The sequence below is a fragment of the Balaenoptera physalus genome (genome assembly GCF_965194825.1).
Source record: "Balaenoptera physalus genome assembly, chromosome: 13".
In the NCBI taxonomy this organism is placed as follows: Eukaryota; Metazoa; Chordata; class Mammalia; order Artiodactyla; family Balaenopteridae; genus Balaenoptera; species Balaenoptera physalus.
In genome coordinates this window covers 107,525,033-107,548,859 of record NC_138892.1, presented here as the reverse complement: position 1 = coordinate 107,548,859, position 23,827 = coordinate 107,525,033, and the positions used below count along the sequence as shown (strand labels likewise).

General features: G+C 56.4%; 1 protein-coding gene across 24 annotated transcripts in view; it reads right to left on the bottom strand.

Annotated features, from left to right (window-relative positions):
- The window catches only part of CACNA1C (calcium voltage-gated channel subunit alpha1 C), a 559,192-nt gene that overhangs the window by 92,785 nt on the left and 442,580 nt on the right, over positions 1-23,827 (bottom strand). For all 24 annotated transcript variants that reach the window (XM_082422029.1, XM_082422051.1, XM_082422040.1 and 21 more), the window contains exons 11-13: positions 20,539-20,565; positions 12,420-12,580; positions 11,345-11,570 (exon numbers count right to left, since the gene is read on the bottom strand). In XM_082422029.1, coding sequence (XP_082278155.1) covers positions 11,345-11,570; positions 12,420-12,580; positions 20,539-20,565 — 414 coding nt within the window. The remainder of the gene's footprint in view (positions 1-11,344; positions 11,571-12,419; positions 12,581-20,538; positions 20,566-23,827) is intronic.

Below are 23,827 nucleotides of genomic sequence, written 5' to 3'. Positions count from 1 at the left end.
CATGGATGGACTTGGAGGGCATTATGCTTAGTGAAATAAGTCAGACAGAGAAAGACACATACCATATGACCTCCCTGATACGTGGAATCTAAAAATATCCAAAAACAGACACAAACAAACAAAACCCCCCACCAAACTCACAGAAAAAGAGATCAGATTTGTGGTTACTAGAGGCCGGGGATGGTGGGAGGGGGAACAGGAGGGAGGGCGTCAAAAGGTACAAACTTCCAGTTATAGATAAATAAATACTAGGAACGTAGTGTACAGCATGATGACTATAGCCACCACTGCTGTGTGCTATATGTGACAGTTGTTAGGACAGTAAACCCTAAGCGTTCTCATCACAAGGATAATTTTTTTCTTTTTTCACACTGTCTCTATGAGATGACAGATGTTAACTAAACCTACTGTCACAATCATTCCACAATGAATATAAAACAAACCATCATGCTGTACACCTTAAGTGTAGACACTGATGTATGTCAATTATTTCTCAGTAAAACTAGAAAAAATATAATTCCAGCTCTTCATTTGAAAAAAAGACCCCAGTATAGTGCCTGGCGCACAGGTGATAAAGGTTAGTAATTACTGTTATCACTACTGATCTTTAGACAGAAAAACACATTAAAAATTTTTTTTTCCAGAATGCGGCCCTCAGCCCAGCCCAGTCATGAATGGGGCCGCCCACGGGTGAGGGTGGCCTGGGTCACCCGTGGGTAAGAGGGAGTGTGTGGTTTACTGAGGCTTCCCAAATTCACCCGGTCCACAGAGTTGGTTTGTTTAAAAAGCCTCTCTTCTGGAGAGTCTGATTCAATAGCTGTCGTTTGGGGCCCAGAAATCTGTTTTGAACAAGGGTCGCAGAAGATTCTGGTAAGCAGGTCAGCTTGGGAGACCCTGGATTGCAGCAAACGCACCCAGTTCACAAGGACGGCCTGTGGCTGGCGGGGCCCCGCATCTCTCCGCCGTGAGCGCGGACGCCCTTCACCGTGGGGACATGTGGGGAAAAGCCCTCTCTTGGGGAAGTGGGGGGACACGAATGGCCCTGGAAGGGGCTTGGGTACCCAGGACAGGGTCTGTTCAGGATGAGGCACGCACTGCAGCAAAAGGGACACGCGCCCATCTGGCCAAGTGCGTCTCACTTCCCTGCGCGCTAGCCCGACCCAGCTGCCTTCCAGGTCACGACCTTGACCTCCTCCATTTATATGTTCCCGGCTTTTCACCAAGGCAGACAGGGAGCTGTTTCTGCTGCTCGAGACAGTGCCTTGCAAACCACCCCCCGCTGCAGCCTGGCAGCGGCACCCCAGCCCGGGCACCTCTCTCCGGAGAACGGCTCCGTAAGCGACAGGAGCAGATGGGCCAACAGTTTGGGTGTAAACATGAGCGTCTCCCCAACCTGGAGTCTCTCACGCTCTTTCTCCTTCAGACTCAGCCTTGCTCCGCCTCTACCCTGCCTGCCAGCCACACGCCCTCTGTTCTCGGAATGTTAATACATACGTTGATTTGTATCTGCTCTAGAAAGGCTCTTACCTGTTCCACGTTTGTGACAGCCTTGTCTCACCCAAATAGGCTTGAGTTCTTGAGGGCGGAGGCCAGAGGTTCTCCTTCCACCCCCTGCATCTCTGTCCTCAAATAGATTCTGTGCGACCTGGCGTGTGTGACGAGCTGCCTGGCCCCAGTCGGCTAGAGGTCGTACTAATTGTTCTGTGTAAGCAAGGAGTTAGAGAACCTCTGTGGGGCTAGGACGCCCTCCCCTCTTACACTGAAAGCTCCCAAACCTGTCTGGAGATGACACGCCGGGGGTAGGGGGTGGGAAACCACTTTCTAAATGCCGATTCCCAGGCCCCGCTCGGAACCATGAATCACTGCTGTGCGAGCACCCAGCCCCCGTCACAAGCCGGTATTCAGGAACCGAAACTCCGGAGCGTATTTGTAACGAGAACATCCCGCTGTACTGGGGGGGTGGACAGTGTCTGCCTGGGGGTTAAGGTCACACAGCCCCTAAACCGCACAGAATATTCTGGCAAAGTCTTCATGGCCATAAAAGTTGGTGCCTTAGTTTTCCCGTGGCCCGTGGATGTGAGGGAAATAGACCAGCCTAGAGCTGAGGTTCAGGCTGTCTGCCGGCCACGGGCCAGGACCGCCGGCCAAGGAGGCCCCAGACCCGAAGGAGAAAGTCACCGTGCGGGAGGAGGTCTGGCCGGGGTGGGGTGTGGCCCAGGGCGAGCGGGAGGGGCCCGCGGGCCTGGGCTGTGGGAGACAAGGCTGTGATGGAGCATGGCTGTGTCGCCCGTCATGGGGGTGGTGGAGACCCTCTGGGGACGCTGGGTGGAGGAGGCCTACTGAGCCGCCTACGGGGGCCGAGCCTCTGGTCGGAAGGCTCTTCTCCTGCTCCCATGTCCCGAGGGGTGCGCGGCCGTCTCTCAGCCGATGGGGGGTTCCCAGCATGAGCCGCTGGCCTGACCGACCCCCATGGCCCACCCCGCCATCACGCCGTCGTGGTGAAGCACAGCCGCCGTCTCTGGCTCGAGCCCAGACCCTTGGGGTCGCCCTCCAGGTGCCCTCACACCCGCAGCTGCAACTCTGTCCTCGGGGCCAGGCCACAGCCCCTCCGGCACCTGCCACCCAGGCCGGCGTCTCCCGTGTCCTGCCCCCGCCCCCTGCAGCTGCTCACCCCACCGCCCAGGGGAGAAGCCGCGAACGCACTGCAGCCGGCGCTCTCAGCGACAGTAATAAGTTATAACACACTGAAAAAAATCGAAGCCACTGACGTTAAAGCAAGGAGAGAGGGGTCTGCTTTACAGACGGTGTCAAACGGACAGCAGGAATGAATGAATGCATGAATGAACGAACGAAGGACAGAACGAGTCAGTGACTCTGGTACAGACCGTCACGGGTGGAAGGTCTCTGCGGAGCAGGGCGTTCACAGGCCCCGATATCTCTCCATGGATTACTCCGTAATCACAGAGGGAAAGGGCACATTAACAGTGAGAAACCCGGCGGACACCCCTGGCCATGTTCCGACTCTCAGGATCCCCGACAACGGGACAACTCCTGGCGCCCTGTGACCCCCAACCCCTCCTCGGCCGGGCAGCAGGACGCTCTCCAAGGCCCCACCCAAGGCCCCACAGACCCTGTGGACGGCACCTCCCCTGCTACCCCCTGCGAGGCTGCAGCCCGGCCCCCCACTGTCCCGCCTGCATCCCCACCGCTGGCCGGCCCGGCCCCGGGGTCTGCAGGGCTCACTCCTGCAGTGCCCCGTGTCCTGCTCAGAGCCCTCCTGAGCCACCCGGTCCCCAGCCTGCAGTTTACACGTTCATCGCCTCTGGGGGGACGGTCCAGAGAGCAGGGCTTGTGCTGGGAGCACAGCCAAGGGAGGTGCCCTGGGAGTGTTTTGCTGGATGAAGGAGCAGATCTTCAATATGACACCTTTGTACTTAATGGAGGGAAGGCAAGGGGACACAGACCCCGTGTGTGTGGAGCAGGGCTGGGGGGCGGGTCTCACACTCACGCGAGTCAAACCCACTTTGCTCAAAGGTGAGGAATGGCTCTTGCCCTCCCCTCAACGTCACTTCTGATCCTGTGGCTTCCCTAGATCCGGGGGTTCCTGAGCTTCCACCACCAGACCCCTCGTCACACTATTATGTGTCAGGAGGACAGACTGGTCCCGAGAGGCGTGGGGTGGGGGGAGGTGGGCGAACTGGGTGAGGGGGTCAAAAGCTACAAACCTCCAGTTATAAAACAAATAAGTCCTGGGGATGTGATGTACGGCATGGTGACTACAGTTAACAATACTATATTTTACACTGGAAAGATGCTAAGAGAATAGAGCTTAAAATGTTCTCATCATGAGAAAAGAAAAACTGTGTGTGGTGACGGAGGTTAACGGGACTTGTTGTGGTGATCATTCCCTAACGTATACAAATACGGAAACATTATGTTGTTCACCTGAAACAAATATCATGTTACATGTCAATTACAGTGGACCCCTGAACAACACAGGGCTGAGGGCACCGACCCTCAGCTGTTGAAAACCCGAGAATACCTTGACAGTCGGTGTCCTTGAATACAACCAACCTCGGACTGTGCAGACCTGCACTGTGAAAAAATCTGCATGGAAGTGAACCCTTGCAGTGCAAACCCCTGTTGTTCAAGGATCAACTGTATGCCTTGATTCAAAAAAAAGGAAACAAGAAAAAAAGTCTATGATGCATCAATTTGCTACGTAGAAAGTAGGGTCGCCGTGGCTTCTGGACGCTTGGGTAGGATTCCAGAGAGCAGTGTGAACACGAGTCCCCCCTGGGGAGAGCGTCCCCCCCGGGGGCTCAGAACAAGTGGCCGCAGGTCTGAGGGCACCTGCCAGCCGTGGTTCACGAGACAGACTGCGCCCAAGGACCTGACCCAGCCCACCTGCTCACGGACACACCTGGGCTGAGGAGATGCTGCCCTTGCACCAGGTCGTGGCTGTGGGCGCTGCTTGCGTTCAGCCCCCTGTGGCTTCCCGTCCAGCAGGACGGGGTGGAGGTCCCCGCGTGTGGCCTGCCACCTGTGCTCTGTGCCTCTGGAGCAGCACTAACCGAGCAGAGCTGGCGCCAGTGGCCTGGCGTCACGAGGGACCCCGCTCGCTGGACGGAAGGCCGTCCATCCCTACGTGCACTCCCTGGAAGACCGACACGGGGATCGCCGTGGGGATACCGCGGAGCTCAGAGGAGACGGCTGGCATCTGGGGCCTGGCTCGCCATGGCAGGTGGCAGGGAATAGGGTGGGTTCTCCTCAACACTGATACCAAAGAGGGCCGTAGGTGCCAGGTGCAGCCTCCGGGCAGGGCGATGCGAAGGCCCTGCAGACCCTGCACCTCTGTCCTTCTTGATGTCAGTCTGGTCCTGATGTCTGTGACCGCTGTGGCCCTGTGTCCCAGGATCCCTCTCCCTCCAGGAGGGTTGGCGGGTGGTAAACTGGAGGGTTGACGGCATATTCACTGTCGAAGGGGGCTTTCATGCTAATTGATTAAGACTGAAATACACACACTCACGCCAAAAAAGAACGCGCTTTGGAGAAAAGTGGGCACCAGCAGAACAAAGGACTCAAGGTCTTGAACCTTGTAGGGAAACTGAGAAAAACCAAGCCCCGCCTCTTCAGAATGACACCCGCGTGCGTCCACGTGCACAGAAGAACCCTCCAGCACTGGGGGTCTCAGCCCCCGAAGCACAGGCCGCTCGAGAGACTCGCCTCCCCTGCCGGGTCACCCTTGGGGTCATGGTCTCTCTTCATCCCTCCTGTGGCCAGGAATCATTCTCCCTAGAGGCGTGTCCTGCCCACCCGGCCCCTCCCACCCACAGCAGGTGCCAGTGAGGGCTTTCCCCCGTTGCGTCGCTTTCGTCGTGACTGAAACTCCCTCGCTTGGCTCACTTTCGTCCCCTCCCCTCTGCCTCCTGGTCTAAGTGCCACCTGCTCAGGGAACTTTACGTGCATCCTGTTCCCTGTTCCGTTGGCCTTGGCTTTGGCGCCCGTGGAACGCTCCTGTCTCCTGACGATGGAAAAAGCCCAGGCCTTGCGTGAACCGGAACTTTTATCTCATGAACCTTTGCTTCAAAGAGCTCAGGGCCACCCTCTCCGCTCTGGGTACAGAGCGGAGCCCCGAGCCTGCTATAGAGAAAAGATGTTCCTGGTAATGGTACCCACAGCTCTGGAGCTCTGCAAATGCCCCTCTCCCACCCGCCTCTCTGGTCATCACTAAATTTATACCCATCCCAACCGTCCTCGTCCTGAGGAGCAAAAACAAAGCCTCTCAGTGCTGGCAGCACTGATCTATCGTGGTGGAGTGTTTCAAAGCAAACGCCCCGCGCTGAGTCTGTGGTAGGGCCTGCTGAGCCCCGTCCCGAGGGCAGGAGTGGGCGAGGGACACGGTCTCGGGGGAGAACCTGGGGAAGCAGGAGGGGTCCATTCAGGGAGAAGCTCAGCCCCTCCCCGCGCAGCCGCGGGACACGGTGGTGCCCAAGGACCACCTCAGGGAAGTTGGGCCCTGGTCCCCTAAGACGCACCGGAGCCTGGACGGACGCTAGAGGCTGAACGGGCATCTGCTCGGCCGGGAGGATGCGGACAGAACTCCAGACCCCGGCGGTCAGGGTCTGGGACGAGGCCACACCTGCCGGCTGAGCTCCTGCTGTCCCCACCCCGCCCTCCGTCCCCAGGCCGGATGCACGGTTTATGTCCGTCACTCCCGAGCCAAACCCCACCTGGGCAACAAACCCAAAGGCCTTGTCTTCCCCGTTTGCACCAGAGGCCTCGGTCACACAGGCAGCAGAACCCCCTGGGGGATGCGAGCTGATCACGACCGGCACGGTGTCCTGGCCTTGACCGTGGGATTTAGGCGGTGCTCCTGTGAGCCTCTCAGAGTCCCCAGTCGGCCCTGTGGTTGTGTCGGGGTGAGACAGGGAGCCAGACGTCGTCCTCCCGTCTCCTTAACCCCCGAGAATAAGCACCTTCCTCGCCGACGGCCGGCCCGTGGGCTCTAGCGTCTGAGCTGCCTTCTCCTTAGGCCCCTGCCTGGCAACTGGGCGGACGCCGCAGTTACGTTTATAATAGTGGCCCGTGAGAAGCTCAGAGCCTCCCTGGGGCCCTGAGAAGGGGGCCGGGAGGGTCTGATGCTCGTGGCCAGACCGGCTGTTACATGGAGGCGCTCAGAGTCTGGAGGATTTGCAAAAGGCTTGCACCTCGGGGCTGCGGGCCCCTGTGCGGTCACGATTCACCAGTGAGTCCGGCTGTGCTGAGTCAGGCTGAGCTCACATCTCAGGGACGGGGAAGGGGCCACGGGGGAGGAGTAGCAGAAGAAAGAGAAGCATTTAGGGTTTAAGAGGGAAAACAGCAAGGGCTGGACGGACTGTGGCGCACGTGAAGACCAACTGTATAAAAAATGAGACGTAATGAGTACATTGGAGCCACATCCAGATCTAATCAAACTGAAGCTCTTCTTCCTCCTCATAGAGTGAAGGTCAGGCTGGGCTGACAAACAGCAGACAAACTAGATGTTGAAACCGGGCAACATTTAGAGCCCCAGAGAGCCCCAAAGCAGGAGAAAGAGCCCCATCCATCACGCGGCTGGAAGGCCCATGGTCATTTACCCAAAGATGACAAAGATCTTGGCCGCGTGTGTGCCTCTCTGTTCTCCCAGAGGTACCCAGACTTTCTTACCCTGCCGTTCCCCACCCATAGCACTGTGAATACCCAGTGATCAACTGACAGCCTGGTGCAGGGTTCCCAGTCTTTTTATAAAAAAATGAGACCCATAGGGTGGATGATATGCCTACATGCTGGATACTTCCTAAGGCATGCTCAGATTCTGACAAAGCGCCAAAAAAATGTAAGCAGGCTAGCAACTCATTGTCATCATAAACCAAAGGCTTCTCTTCCCGCAGGGGCCACGGATCAGTTGTAAACCCACCTGGTTCTTGCTCGTTCATTAAAGCCTTCGGGAACGCAAGTGACCAAGAGTGAGGGTGTTACAAGAGCAATACTGAATGTACTTGTATTTGGTATGTAAAGAAGAAACCATTCATAGATTTTGGTATTTAAGCTCTTAGTAATAGCAAATGACCTGCCACACACTGTTGAGCGGCTCTGGACATATTGAAGGGTCATGAGGTCACGGCTGAGAACCATGGTCTAGATCGGTGTTCCCGGCTCTCAGACCACAGGCCCTGGGTGCGGGGAGGGCAGCCTGGAACTACAGGAGGGGATCTGTGGATCCAAGGATCCTAGCACTCTACATAAAGAGCCTCAAACGTGTTCAGGTGTGTAGAAATTAATAAAATTAAAATCAATTTTAAAACTTCGCTGGATTCCTATTAGGTCTTTATGAGTTTTCTCAGTCGAGAGCCATCAGAAGCACCGTCTTAACGGGGTCAGGGCTACTGTCTAGCGGAGAGAGTGGAGAGGGAAGAATCAAGTTTCCAATTATACACAAAGCTTCCTATTTTTAGACAAGAAAGAGGACAAAGGGCAGCTGCAGAAAATCAGGCCAGAGTTTCTCAAAGTGAGGTCACTGGGCCACCGGCTTGGAGCTCCCCAGGAGTTGCTGGCTGAAATCTCTGGAGTGATGGGTCCTTAATGAGCTCCCTTGAGGAGGTCATCTAGGTTTGAAAATCACAATCACTGGTCCAGAAAACATTGTTAAAAATAGTAGTGGGATGTTGCAAAGTTTCCTCCAAGAGATGTTAAAAGAAGAGGGAGAAACAGACTTGTTTGATGGCAGGACCAGGCTGACCCGTCTCAGGGGACCAGCACGCCCACCCCCAGCCCCTATTTTAGGCACTTTCTGGCCACTGGAGTGCATTGGAGACGAGGCTCAGAAGGGGGCATGGGACCCTCCCACACCTGGACTCTTTGTTGTCTTCCAAAAGCCCCCAGACAGTTTGGAGACTGGAAAACAGGAAGATGATGGCCTTTGCCAAAGTAACTTCCAATTAGACCATGAAATTATTCTGTTTATGGGCTTTATGGAGATCTGAAAATACCACTAATCCTTCTTGTGGAGGGGCTTCAGGAAGCTCGCTGATAAAGATAGACTTAAAAATGACTTCCTGGCAATAGTTTCAGATTAGAAATAGATAAATTGTTGATTAGAAACAGAATGAATATTAAGTCTCTTCAAGATGCTATGACAATATCTGGGAGCAAAATTCTTTTCTATAGGAATTTAAAAAACAAAGACAAAGCCCCAAGCATGTGGACTTTTGAGAATTACTTAAGAGGCACCTGAAACTCCAAATTAAAAATAGCTTTTAGCAGACCCAGGAGGAGCAAGCAGAATCACTCAAAATCCCTTACGTCTTGTCTCTGGAGACAGACAAAGAGAGTTTAGCCATCAGCCCTGCAGCCCACGGTCATGGTCGGGGCACAGAGCCTTGTGATCCCAGCTTCACCCCTGAGCAGCTTTGCGACCCTGGGCAAGCGACTGAACTCCCTCAGTCTTCTCATCTGGAAAATGGGAATAAGGATAACAGCACCCTCTCTAATAGGTGATGGTGAAGATTTACAGGGCAGACGCAGGAAAGCACTGGTGTCAGGCTATCCGGCACAGAGCAAGAGCTGATGTACATTCACCAGGATTGTCATGATGTTTCTACTACTTTCATTTTGAACAGAGGATTTTCTGCGGTGCCAAGATATTCAGACATTCAGGAAGAGCTCCTTCCGGGGGCAGGGGCGAGGCAAGTGTTGCCCAGGAGTATCCAACTTGGGGATTTAACTCCTGCGTGTACTTTGAGTCTGTCTTCTGACCTTGAAGCTTCCCCAGGGATGCTCTCCTGTCCCCAACCTCCCAAAGCAGATGTCCCCCCTGCCCATTTTGCCAGCTCATTTCATTCTGTCTTAGATTTTCCTTTCATTGTCTCCTCCCAGGAGCGGACTCCGTCTCCCCAGCTGGACTGTCCGCTTCTCCCGGGTTCAGCCCACACCATGAAGCCCGCTTCCTGCCTCTCAGAGCTGGACAGTGTGTACACGGCAGATGAACAAATACGGCCACAGTGTGTGTGTGTATCACTATTAGCCCTCTCCTCCCTCCTCCTTCTCCTGATAACGACAACAGTTACAATTAGAGTCACAGTGAACGCTCGGTTGCCAAGAATCTTCTGTGCCTGGCACTGAACTCAACTCTTCAAATGCCTCTTCTCACCCTACCCTCAACGAACCCACGGGAGCAGGTGTGTTTGGGGCAGGGGGGCTGCTGAGGGAACTGGGAAGAGAACAGTCACACCCAGGTGCCCTGCAGCCCCCCGTCACCCCCTGCCCCCGCAAACTCAGAGCACTCTGAGCAGAGATGGTTAAGTCCAGGGCCTGGCACGGACGATACCAACCCCACTCTTCCCAGCAGGATCTCACTGACGCCCAGTCTCCCCCCATCAGACTCTAGGATGGGAGGCTTGTCCTGGGGGCACAGTTGGAACCCCTCCCCTTCAGGTGCTTCTGACGTGCCCCTCCAAGGAAGACCGCAACCCACGGTGAGAAATACATATTATACTGTGACCCAGACACGATCTTGGGGATTTTTATGAAACGTGTTTACATTCACGTGAGGCACGCCGATGTTTCCCACCCTATTTCATTCTTTCATTAAAAATGAGAATGAGGAGAAATTGGAACCCTTATACATCACCAGTGGGAATGTAAAATGGTCCAGTCTCTTTGGGAAACAGTTTGGCACTTCCTGAAATCCTTAACTATAGACTTATCACGTGACCTAGAAATTCTGCTCCTTGTATCCAAGAGACGTGAAAACACGTCCACATGAAAACCTGAACACGATGCTTCCTAGCGGGTTATTCACAGGAACCAAAAGGCAGAAATAAACCAGACATCCACCAGCAGATGAACGAATAAACAAACCGCAATGTATATCCGTATAATGGAATACAGCTCAGCCATGAAAAGGAATGAAGCGCCGATCCCTGGACAACATGGGGGAGACCTGAAACCATCAGGCCAGGCGGAAGAGGCTGGTCACAAAACAGCACAGATCGTATGGACATGAACCGTCCAGAGAGGGCAGGTCTGTAGAGACGGGGGCAAGGTGGTGATGGGCGCTGGAGGGGAGGGTGGGGGAGGGAAGAGCGGGCGTGGGGTCTGCTTTTGGGGGATGGAAACGCACTAAAACGGGACTGTGGTGTTGGCTGCGAAACTGCAAATACATAAAAAGACCCTGAACTGTACACTTTAAAGAGTGAATTACATAGTACGTGGATTATCTCTCAATAAAAATGATGGTCGTGATCCAATAAGCTGATCTCACTACCCAGAATGGGTCACAACACGGTGGAAACTTGCTGTCCTGGAGTGGCTGCCCGTCCCCGCCCCGCCTGTCCCGGGGGAGTTAGGGGGCCGCGGCCTTCGGGTGGGTGGCGGGCAGCGGGTGGAGGGGGCGTGTCAAGGCCCCGTGCCTGCCTTTCATGCCGCACACGCTCAGCACAGGCCCAGCTACAAGAGCAGGTTCCCTCTCTAGCTGCCGGGCGGCCCCAAGAACTGAGCTATAGGTGAGATTCCGGGGGAGCCCGGGAGGGAGCCGGCAGCCCCTTCTCCTGCCTCGAGCCCACAGGTGAGGGCTCGGCCTCCGGAAGCCGCCTGTGACCTCGCTGGAAGGCAGGCCCGGGGCTGGTGAAGCAGGGACAGAGGAGCCTGGGTCCCCGATGCCCCTGGAGGCCCCGCGGCTACCACCCCTGCACTGCCTGTATGAGCAGCCAAAGGACGCTGTAAAGGACGCTCCATCTGGCGAATACACGAGCCCAGGACAGACCCCTCAGGACCCAGCGGCTCCCCTCCCCTGGGTCCCCGGGGGGCGTGACGGGCCACACACCTCGTGATTTTAAATATCCTCAGGAGGCGTACGCATCTCAGCACGGAGATGCCCAGGGGCGACATGATCTTGGTCTCCACCAGGATGGTCTCCAGGATGCCACCGCACACGATGAAGCAGTCGAAGCGGTTGAAGAGGGACACGAAGTAGGCCTGCAGCCCCAGGCTGTACATCTTGAGCAGCATCTCCGCCGTGAACAGGGCCAGCAGGGCCTTGTTGGCCGTATCTGGAGGGACCCACACGGGGGAGCGGAGGGGGAGAGGAGGTGAGCGTGGCGGATCACTGCGGGGAAGCCCCGAAGCTTGATCCCGCCACACGCCCCGCCCCGCGTGGACTTGGTGGGAAGGGGTCTAGTCACAACCACAGCAGACCTCCAGCACAGCCCCTACCCCACCCCATCCTCTGCTCCTCACAGCGGCTCTGCCAGGCAGCAGGGCTGCTGCCACGCCCATTTTCCAGAGACGAGCAGTGAGGCTCGACGGGGAGCCATGTGCCCAGACTGACCAGCCGAGAGCGGGAGCCGGGGTCCTTGTCTGCCCTTGTCACCAGGAGACGAGCCCCATCTAGGTTCCGGGAGACACCTCGGGTCCAGGCCGTGTCCGCCTGACCCCCGGGTAGGCGCCAGGGCTCTGGCCAGGGAGATCCCTTCCAGGGCCCAGTAGGGGTGGTGGGACCTGCTGCCATCGAGGACATTCCCGGTGCTCAGGCCACGCTCGTCCTCTCCCTGGCTTTGTGCTCACCGCCCCTCACAGGTTTCGGCCAGCACACCTGGAGGCCATGCTGAGGCCCCAGGTACTGAAGACTCACTGGGGGCGGAGGGGCGGCAGCCAAAGATCTGACGTAGCCCAACAAGCCAGAGCTCGTGACCGTGTCTCCTGGACCCAACGGTGACGGCCGGGGCAGGCGGGGGGTGGGCATCGCCTGGCCAGGGGAGCCCCGTCTGTGTAGAGTGAGCTGGTGTGTTTTAACGGCTCACGAGCTGCCAGGCCCTGGTGTGCCCGGCGTGGCCTGCCTGCCTGCCCCGGGACAGGGCCGAGTCGGCCCGAGTACTGCAGGCCGGCCGGGCGGCTCTCACCTTGGACTTCCGTGAGCCAGTGGGGTTGGTTGTAGTGCTCAGAGGCGATGGTGAGCGTGTTGAGGAAAACCAGGAAGATGACAAGCCAGTAGAAGATGCTCGACTTCACGGCCGCGCGGCACTTCCGCCTGCAGAACCGATTCCACCGGCGCCAGTAGCGGCTGCAAAGGGGCAGAGAAGGAGGGCGGGGCGGGAGGCGGCTGTGAATTCAGGTCCCCGGCCAACGTGCCCCCCGGTGGCCACCTCCCTCCCCTGAACTGGCCCAACCTCACCAGAGCTGAAGAGACGAGCGTCCCACCAAGGTCACCAGCTCGTGGCTGGTGGTGTGGCCTTTGGGGGGGGGGTCCCTGGTCCTCTGGGACTGTGGCCCCCTGGCCTGTGACCCCGAGCAGGGCCAGCTTCGTGTGAGGGTCTGGCCTAAAGCTGAAGGGAGGTTATTTAACTTCATAGTAACGGCATCACTAGAAGTAGTATTGCAAGTCTTAAGACTAGTATTACTAGGACTAGTAATGGTTACCATTAGTGAACCCCATGTCTGCCTGGTACCGTATCGGCACTTCTCATGCCTTCTCCCAGACCCTTTAAACAAGTCTGCAAAGCAGGCGTTGTCCTGATTTTCAGGAGAAAACCAAGGACCCTGCAGTTGGGTGTCTGGACTGACACCGGGTGAGGGCAGAGCCGGCGGCGTCCCCTCCCCCCGCCTGCAGCCCAGGCGCCGGCGCTCCCCTAGCTGCCTCGTCCGTGAAGAGTGGGAGGTGAATGTGGACCAGAGGTGCTTGCCTTGAAGGGGAGGCCGTGGAGTCCTTTGAGGTTACACCCTGTGTTCAGAACAACAGGCAGACTGCCCCCACCTGTACACACAAGTTCACGCCACACGTGGGCCCTGAAAGCTCATCCATGGGCCGCGGGACAGTCGCCCCCATGGCCTCTGGTTAGCGACTTTCATCAAACCTGGCTGTGCATAGAACCACCTGGGGAAAGTTTAAAAAAAAAACAACAAAAACCCACCAGGCCCCGGGCCCCAACCCAATAAAATCTGATTGTCTGGGGTTGAGTAATTTTTAAATAACCCCCAAATACCGTTGCTGTCTGTTAAGGTTCCCCAGATGGTTCTCATGTGTAACCATGGTTGACAACCGTGAAGCCGGATGATCCCAAGGAAACGCTCACATTTTAGAGTTCAGTGGTGGACGGGTTTATAGCTTGTCCCTAATTTCATCCTCCTGATACCGAGAGAATATGCAGATATATTTGGTAATTCCGTTGACCAAACATTTACCAAATTAACACCATGTGAGGAGGGAAGGACAGGGGTGCCAGGGAGACTGCAGGGGCCCTGCATCGAGAGGGGATCTGATTCCAGAAAACCAAACACAACGAGAGCAGCCATACGGTCAAGGTCCAGCTGGGGGACAGTAAGAGGGGTGCCGTGGCCAGCCGTCGGGCTGGAGGCAACAGCTTTACTCGCGGAAGGCGGACAGTGAGGTGGCATGGGCTTTGGAGGCGGAGTCAGCAGGCCTTTGACCCTGACCGCGAGTGCAGGGGAGAGAGAAAGGGTGGAGGGGCGTCTGGAGGAGGCCCTGTCACCAGCATGGGCGCCCTGCGGAGGGGGGCTCGGCCGGGAAACGCCTCGAGGTACTCGCAGGTCGTGTCCGTAGGGACACCCACTGGGCGGCTGAGGACAGAGCCCCCACCTGGGGACAGAAAGCGGGGGGGGGGGATGGCTGTCGTCCTGGACACCTGGCACTCATATCTGCACGAAGTCACAGGTCCCCAGGCTCAAGACTCTGTTGTTAGGACCCTCCACACGCCCCAGACGGCCTTCTGAAGAGCTTGACTTTATTTATATTTCTACTCTGTTATTTCTGTTACCTACGGTCCATGGAAAATCCTGCTGCCACACCTTTGTTGAAATCTATTCTGAGATTAGAAAGCGAGGGGCACATCTAAGGAGGGCCTTGCTGCCTGGGAGCTGCAGGAGGACCTGGTATTGGCTTACAGGGCAGGGAGGGAAGAAAGGATTAAAGGGGTGGTGTTCTGACCTGACCTCACCCCCGTCACTGAGGGGGCGGGGACGCCACCTCCAGGGAGCACCAAACCTTGGCAGGGACGTTTGCTGCTACTGGGGCGGGGGAGAGTCGCTACATGGAGAAGAAAGGCCTGGGGGTCAGAAAACGATGGTTCCCAATGCACTGTGGAGGCTTCCATGCTCCAGACACACCACGGGTGACAACAGGGTTGGCGGAGGGCGCAGGGGGTACAAGGCAATGGGACAGGGGCCCAGGTGGTCCCTAGCGGGGGGCGGCCTCCGGCGGTGCTGGACCACGGCGCTCAGGTGCCTGCTCTCGCCGGGGTGGGACTCTGCTTCTCTCCTGCGATCGAGTTTGGTGATATTGTAGACAAAGTTGGTAAGACTTCTTCCCCCCCCTGAAAAACGAGTTTTCAGGACAAACTCACATCCAATCTTAAATAGCGTCAACTACAAATTGGCGCTTGCCATCTACCTCTACAAGGATTAAATCATGAGCCGCTGCAGCTTCTGACCTTCAACGCCCCCTGAAAGGAGTTCAGGGTGGAGAGCTGAAATGAGGCACTGTGCTCTGGGAAAAACTGGCAGAGCAGGTCTTCAGATAGTTAGGTGTTTTCAGGAGAAGATTTTATGAGCCCAATTCTTGCATCTCCTCATATCTAGAAAAGCACTAAGATCCTTCATGGTGATGTCTGCTCCTCGAGACCAGCAGTAACCTTCACAAGACTAGCAGAAACCTTCTGCAGAAAATATGTGCTTCATTGCATGTACTCCCCCTTCACCAAAATCACATACGTACTGACGTTCCCCCCTACCTCTTTGGAGCAGTTTCTCAGAGTTATCCGAGATGCTGTCTCCCGGGCTATAGTCCTCATTTTGCCTCGAATAAGACTTAACTCACAACCCTCACACTGTGCATGATTTTAAGTCGGCAATAGGTTACACCGTAGTTGCAAAGAATGTTTTGAATAGAGACAACCTCATTTACAAAAATCACCAATAATTGTGATTCGGAGGCCAAAGGAATCACGGTTGCTCTTCCACGGTTTGGAGGAACCGACTCCAACTCCGTCTCACACCCAGAACTTGACTGCGCTCTTCCCCAAGTTTGGGGCGGGTGAAAGCGGGTGCCACATGCCCGGGCCTGGCCCGGGGTCTGGAGCTGCTCTGCTGGAGGCCCCGCAGCTGCGGCTGTGACGGACGGGGCGGCACCCGTGGAATCGTGCGCTCCCGAGACAGCCACTCAGGAGAGTCACGTGGGCTCGGGCCGGGGCGGGGGTGGAGTAATTACCATCCAGAGAAAGTATTTAAAGATAATTACACACCTCCCACCCTTCAAAATATAGCTTTGCTTGACAACTGGTTTCCTGGCAACGCTTCCTACTGTACAATAAATGCAGTGGTTCATTAGAATGTGTAAATGTATTTGTGTGTTTACGTATGCACGGAGGATATAGAAATTAAACGATAAAACAGGGAGGAGGAGTTTGCCTGCTATTCACGTTCCCTTCACTCTCACTGGGAAAGTTGTTCCCTCTATAAGTGGAACTTCCCGGACACAGACCTGGTGGTGACGGCGGGCACGGACATGTCTCTTGCACGTCTTCAAACCCGCGCGTTGCTGCGTTCCCACCCGACAGCTCTGCTCGCTCGCCTGGACCCGCCTGACCCCTTCCCAGCACCGGCCCGGCTCCTGCCTTTCTATCGACACGGCTGTCCCCCCACCAATCCTCCCCTTCTGGGTCCCCCCCTTGCTTTAGGGCTCAGCGGGGGCCCCAGCTTCCCGGCGGCGCACTTTTCTAGACGTCCCAGCTGCCAAGTTCCAGTCATGCTTACTGTCCGTGCTGCTCACTTAGCTACACGTTCAAGAAACATTTATTGAAACATCTTCCCCGAGCCAAGTACTAGATATTCAGCTTAACACGCAGACGGGAAACTCGGGTCGGTGATACGGACCCCGAGGGTGCCGTGCACCAGGCGGGCTTAGTAGAGGTGCCCCAGGGGCACGTAGAAGGGCATCCCAGCCCATCGTGGGGTGCCAGCCAGCCTCCCCAGAGGACACGATGCTCTGTTTCCTGTAGGTCAGTATCTTTACTGTGTGACTCCGGCTTCTCCACTGAGATCACAGGGTCCTGAGGGGAAGGGGTTGCGTCCTTTGTGATGGGCTCACAGCCTACCACTGTGGTCCTACACAGTAGGACCCCTGGGCCGGCAGGCAGGTAGGGCAGCAGAGACAAACTTTACACACCCTTACTCACTCCGCATTGTGGACGAGGCTTAGGACCCCGCGGATGGGGTCGGGGTGAGGAGGGGGCAGTGCTCCTGAAGGAGTTTGCTTGGCACAGAATTTTGGACAAGCATCTAGAACAGGAGACAGCACCCAAATGGTGGGCACTTGGGGCTCTTTCCAGTGGCCAGAGCTGAGAACAAGCAACCCAGAAAATCCTTACATTTAACTATTTTATACAAAAGTAACCAAAAAATGGGCTATGAGCGACTGCGGCAAATTTGGGCATGTGCCTTATTGCTTACGGGATGGCAGAGGTAAAGGGACCTCAGAGGCACATTTCTCTTAAGACGGGCGAGACAGGGCTCCCAACCTCAGACCCCCGAGGGGTTCACTTCAGACCGTTGTGACGTCCAGATCCAAGCCCCAACATGTCATCTGACTAATCCCTTCAAGCTGCAGAAGGCGTTCAGAATCGTTTGTTCTGTAACTGTTTAAGTCCTATTCTGAGCCCCAAATGTTGCAAAGTTCCTTATTCCTCAAAGTAGAGACTTGGCTTACCAAGGGAATACCCTAATATTGCCCTAATATTATATAAGTCCCTTAATTTGCCAGAATTTCCCTAAAACCTCTGCTCTAATATTTCCTTTAAAGACCCTGTGACTTTGTATCACTGTCTTGCAAATGCAATAGGCCAGTTTGAGGCTCAAATTCTGTTATTTGTCATTGTTAAGCTGAGAAAATGATCGAGAATGCTTTGTGTGTGTGGTTTGTTTTAACTGAAATTTTAGATTCTTTTCTGGAGTAAAAGAGGCTCTTCACTGTTCACGAGGTTACTTCTGAGTTGCCGAAATTCTCTTTCCGTTTCCCCTGTGTTACTGTGTTTTTCTCCTGCGCCTCCCGTACCCGTGTCAGCTGCCGCAATCAGACAGACAGAAGGGGTCAGGACAATGTTCCTGCGTCTGCAGCGGACAGAGGCTGCTCAGGGTCGACCTTGGTGATTTCGATGGCATTTTCAGTCCATTGCCAGCCTTTGTTATTCCCTAAACAGACACCACCACTGGACTGTAGGGTGTAGATGAGGCAGCTGCCATCTGACCCTGTGGGGTCACACTGTCCAGTGTGGTAGCCACTGGCCACCCGTGGCTACTGCACACATGAAACGTGGCCAGTCCAAACTGGGCGTGCAGTGAGTGTAAATGACACACGAGATTTCAAAGATTTCATAGAAAAATTAATATAAAATATGTCATTCATTTTTTATATTAATTACATATTGAAATGATGTTTTAGACGCACTGGCTTAAATAAACTATATTAAGATGAATTTCACCTGTTCCTTTTCACTTTTTTAACATGGCTACTAGAAAGTTTTACAAAGGGTGTAAGTGTCCGGCATTGTGTTTCTACTCAACAGCTGTGCCCCGGAGCAGCCCCCGACCCCTCGCTGCAGCCCCTAGACACACAGCTGGGCAGAAACAGCTTCGGATCCCTGGGCAGGACTTCACCACACGGTGCAGAGCCCGGGTCCTGGGCGTGGATCCTGACTTGGCCAAGCGTGAGCCACGTGGCCCCGGGCCTCTTTCAGCCTCAGTTTCCTCCTCTGAAAATGGGTTTACTGATGGTGCCAACTGACTAGTAATAAGCCTTTTGGGAATGAATACAGAAACTTCTCTGTGTGTTTCTGTTGTATCTTGAGTAGTAGCTGCAGGGGGAAGAGCCCTTCCCGGAGGGGGATCTGGTACCAGCAGGTTGAGCCACGTCTCAAAACCGAGCAGAGTCCAGGGGTCCACGTGGACCCCCGTGCCCCTCTTCTTCGAGAGCACAGCTTACACCCTAGAGCACTGGATACAGAACGCCCCCCGTCTCCTGGGTCATCTCATGCTGGAGCGAGTCCAGGCAAGTCTGTGACTTCTCTTCCACCCCCCAGAGCACGTTTGTTCATTCATTCACTCACGCATTCATTTGTTCATTTATGAGTCACCCATTTTCATGTAATGAGAATGATGTTTTGGAAATATTTTCAAAGGTATTTTTATAGCCCTTTACTCTCTCCCTGCATGGGGGCTTTGGAACTGCCAGAAGCACAAAGTGCTTTCTCAGCTTTGGCTGTAAAACAGAACTTTCATCTCAGTCTGCGTCAAGCCTAATGTCATCCGGGGGCAGGACATTCGTCCCTTCACTTAGTATTTATCAAGTCCCCACTAAGTGCCAGCCGCTCCTCCAGGTGCTGGAGAGAAAGCACTAAGATCCGAGCGTTACGGAGACAAAGGATTTTCTACATTTCTTGAGCTCTCTCCCGTAACAAGAGCTGGACCTGGGAGACTTGACCCTCGGTTTTTTATGTGAAGGAGGTCTTGGCTTCAGAGGAAGTGGAAGGGGAGAAAGCCTGCATTTTCCAGCCCCAGCGGAACACGGGAGCAGAAGGTGACAGCAGGAGAGGAGAGGGTCCCACACCAGCATCCTCATTCAATTCTCTGGCCGAGCGCCAAGCTCTAGAAACAGCCAGATAGTCACGGGGAGGCCAGGACATCAGGGCTGAAGGTGCCTCTCCGGGGTGTAGCACGGGGTCTGCGGGGCCCTGGGGGACGCCAGCCTTCGGCCTAGAGCTCTACCCAGGCAGGCACAGAGCGGGACGGGCGGCCGGCGCGTAGGTGAGCGCCCGGTTCCCGCAGCCCGTCCACGGAGGGCCTGGAGGTGTCCATGGGCTCAAAGAGCCTGGGGGCCGGAGACCAGAGGCAACGATTTCAAGACCAGAGGCAAACATGGGGCCCACGGACACCGTGGGTGGAGGCCCAACCAGGTGGACCTGTGGCCCCTCGGCAGGCCCGGTTCAGGGGGACAAGCAGGGGTCTCGGGGTGGACCCCAGGACCAGTCCTCACTGAGGCCTGGGTACTTCCGGGGTCTTGAAGTCCCGGCCCTGCTTCTCCACCCTGGAGAGGAGCTGGGCAGAGGAAAGAAGAGAACTGAACATTTAGCTTAAGGGACAGTTTAAAATGCAGCCTTGGGCTACACTGCTTGGCTGGACTAAAATGTAATGTTATTTATTCTCCTGCTACACAGGAGGTGAGGCTGGGGAAGCAGGGTTAGATCAATAATGAAACTTAAACACAGTATTTTTTGGCTCGTACAGGCTTTGTGGGAGTGAATTCCCACCCCTACTCACATATCTGTCCATCCAGCGCACACGGTGGACAGCCTGCTACCCGCCGGGCGCCCGGCTGGGCTCCCTGCAAATAGCACCTCGGAGGCTCACGGAGCCTATTGGAGACGTGGGAGCCCGCGTGGGGAGGGCGGTGACAGAGGTCTGAGCAAAGCGCCGGGGGGAGGGAGGGGAGTCTGCAGAAAGTGTGGAGATGCGGGACCAGCGAGGTTCTTAACAGGAGCCCGAGCTCTCCGGGGGGAGACGATTCGGGTAGAAGGAGGGCTCCACGCAAAAGCCTGGACGTGCGAGAGGACGGGGGACGTTCGGGAACCGCGGGATGCATAGGCGGCGAGGCTGGAGGGGCAGGCAGGGCGAGGACGGGGCCCCGAGGAAGGTTCTGAAGCAGCACCGTGAGAACTCGCGGCCCTCACCTTCCATAAACACGGCCGAGAACTGCAGCAAGTGGCCACGTGGCCCTTATTTCAACCGGACTTCATCTTATAAGGGGGGGGGACACAGCATCTCACAACCTCCTAGGGCCAGTGCCACCAACGTCACTAACGCGCCAAACCCCAAGCCCGGAGCCGCTCGCCGGGTCTGATCCACGAGCCTCTTCCCGAGAGCCGTGCAGAAGGAAAGCAGACCCTCCGCAGGCCCTCCCTCAGCCCCCAGCCGGGGGGTGTCCCCAGCCCAGCAGGAAAGGAGCATCTCACTCACCTGAACTTCGACTTGGAGATCCTGTGGCTGAAAGGGAAAGAGGACACGTTACCAAACGACACACACGTTTCCCTCTTTTCTCAGACGTCCCCGGGTGACCACACGGGCACTGGACGGAGCAGCTTCGGAGAGACAGCCCTGCGGTCAGCACGTCCTGGTGTCTGTGTGTTTGAAGGGGAGACCGAGGGCTGGCCCAGCCCACAAACCTACGAATCTAGCATCTTCTAAGTGGAGACGTGGCCCCCGGAGCGGGTGCCGTGTTCTCAGACCGTCAGCTGGGGTCGGGGGCCACGCCCTGAGAACAGTCGTGGAGGACAGGAGCCCCTCCTGCAGACGCGGCCCTCGGACATTGCAGGCAGCAACAGGCTGGCAGAGGCCCAGCGCTGTCTGAACAGGAGCCCGGCCCCATCACGACCTGGCCTGAGTGTGGAGCCTGGGCCCAAGGAAACAGGCTGGGGCTGAGCACAAACCCTGGATGCTGGCAGTGCTGTGCAGCCCTGAAGACCTGGGACTTGTGGACAGAAGCACCGGTCAGTGGGCTGGTGGCTGACTCGAGGGGCATCTCGGGGTGAGTGGGGGGCATTGAAAGGTGGAAACTTCCAGGAGGCCCTGCGGCCTGTGGGAGGCTGGATGGAGCCGAGCTGGGGGCAGAGATCATGCAGGCACTTGAGACGGCCCTGCGGAAGGCCACATGTCGGGAAGGCCCTGGTGTCTGGGGAGTGAGCGCTGGCAGGGCCGCGGGTGGGAGACCGTGCTCGGATGGGCAGGCAGGTGCGGAGCGCCGGTCAGAGATGAAGAGGGGACAAAATCCGCCTGTCCCAGCTCAGCACAGAGTGAGCTCTGCTGCGAAGCAAGAAAACAGCCCCTCTTGCTATTTTTTATTAAAAAAAATAAACCAGAAGATGTGACAGGTGGCAGAGTCATCGTGCGTGAGATAATTATGTCTCTGGGGCACTGAGAACCAGAGCCAAGAGCCTTTACTGCTCCGAACCGCCAGCTGATAACCTTTCCCACGCAAAGACGCTGGCGACGGCTGCAGGGTTTTAATCACATGTTACACGGCACGTGGGCAGAGGCCAGGGCCACGGGTGGCATCTTACTTAGGGCCACAGTTTAGTGGAAAAACAAATGCCTTCCGGCTACGCTTGGACGGTGGGGAGCCGGGGGCTCCCTCCTCTAGGCCAGCCAGGCCTGCTGGACAGATGACCCCTCGCTGAGGGACACGAGCTAGCATGGCCAGTCATCAGCCTGGCAGCTCTGCCACAGGGCCTGGCCCGGCCCCGCCTTCTCTCGGAGAGTTCCAGAGGCCTCTCGGGGGCCCTTCAGTGCAGGCCACACGCCCTCCCTGTAAGTCTGCCTCTCAGTCCGGTGGGTCGTCAGCAAAAGTGGGTTCTTTTTTTTTTTTTTAATTTTTTTTAAGTACATATTTTTTTAAAATTAATTAATTTATTAATTTTTGGCTGTGTTGGGTCTTTGCTTCCGTGCGAGGGCTTTCTCCAGTTGCGGCAAGCGGGGGCCACTCTTCATTGCGGTGCGCGGGCCTCTCACCATCGCGGCCTCTCTTGTTGCGGAGCACGGGCTCCAGACGCGCCGGCTCAGCAGTTGTGGCTCACGGGCCCAGTCGCTCCGCGGCATGTGGGATCTTCCCAGACCAGGGCTCGAACCCGTGTCCCCTGCACTGGCAGGCAGACTCTCAACCACTGCGCCACCAGGGAAGCCCAAAAAGTGGGTTCTTAAGAAGTCCCGTGTGGGGCACTGAGGTCTGAGTGTCCACGTCTCCCAGGCAGCGACTCTGGGACGCGGCGCAGGAGGACCAGGGCTCCTGTTGGGGATGACGTCCTGGGTAAGCGTGGTCACTGGCTGCGGCTCCTTCCTGGGTGTTCTGGAACGTTCTGAGGCGGAGGAAATGGAGTGGGACTTTCTCTCCCCCGTGGTTACGCGTCCTGATGTGCGAGCCTGGACGCCACACTGAACTGATTGCTGTTGCTGCTCTCGGGTCGGGAGCATTATTCCAGGCTCGCTGGGGCCAAAGCACTCACCCCCTCCAAGCTCTGTATTACTGGAGCACCCCAGGTAAGAAGGGGGGTCCTCGGGGGGCACGTGTCTGGGGACAAAGGAAAGCCCAGGTATGGGAGAGCGGAGGGCCTCACACTCCCCATGTAGGAGGGGTCAGTGCACTTCGTGGAACCAGAGGCACCCGGTCTCCGCAGGCTTCGTGTCCTGGGAGGTGACCACCAGCTCGGGGTTTGGAGAGCTGGTCATGCCGCCGGTGGGCAGGGGAGCCGGGAGCCTGCGGGCGCCGTGTCTGCCCCCCCAGCCCTGCGTTCCGGCTGGGTGGCGGGTGCTGCCCCCTGGATCCCAGCGAGTCCACAGACACCAGGGGGCCCGGCTGCTCCAGACCCCGCTGGGGACCAGCCTGCTCAGAAGGCGTCCGGGCTCCCCTTAGTTACTGCTCTATAAGGTAGGATTTCCTCCCCGTGTTTTCCGTGGATTCCTGAAGAGCAGCAGCTGCAGAAAGTGGGTAACTCGCACGTAAGGCCACGAGTGCAGCCCTGCTGGGTGGACCTGACGTTTGTCCAGCCCAGCTGCCTCTTTCCCTCAGGCCTCCACAACAAACCTCGCAGGAAACCGCGGTTGTCTTTGCTGATGTGAAGGTTTAAAACGGGAGACACGCCTGGAACTCCCTCTGCTTCACTCAGTTACCCAGTTTGCAGTTGTCATTATTGGACAAATATTTGAACTCCTTGGGAGCTACTTGTATGTTTAGCCTTTCCGCTTCTTAGAGTCGTAAGCCCGTATCTTTGCTCCCTGCCGTGTGACACAGCGATTCCCCGAATCCTCCCGATTCGCCCTAACGTCGGTCAGATGGCGCTGCAGGCACCATCTAGGCTGACGCACGTCTGAGGCGACGTCCTCAACTCCACGCACGGCTGGTGAGGCCAGAGGGGCCGGACCCTGGACCCCGTCACAGGGCACCTCTTGGGGACCCACTAGCTTGAATCTCCTGTGCTATCCGGGGACCCCCAGCTCACTTCTGTGACGAGATGCACGTCCATCGGTATCATCGACCCTCTGCGTCGGATCCTGTTTCTGACTCTACCTTCTTTATAGAACTGTGCGCTTTGAGACTAAAGGGACCTCGCACACACCAGCTGGATTGGGGTCTGCCATTTTACAAGGTGCAGCCTGCCTCACTCACGGGGCCTCTCCTGCGGAAGCCGCAGACACAGAAGAGGTGCAGGGGGTCCCCGCAGGCGGTTCCCAGGCCCCTCTAGGAGCCAAGAGCACA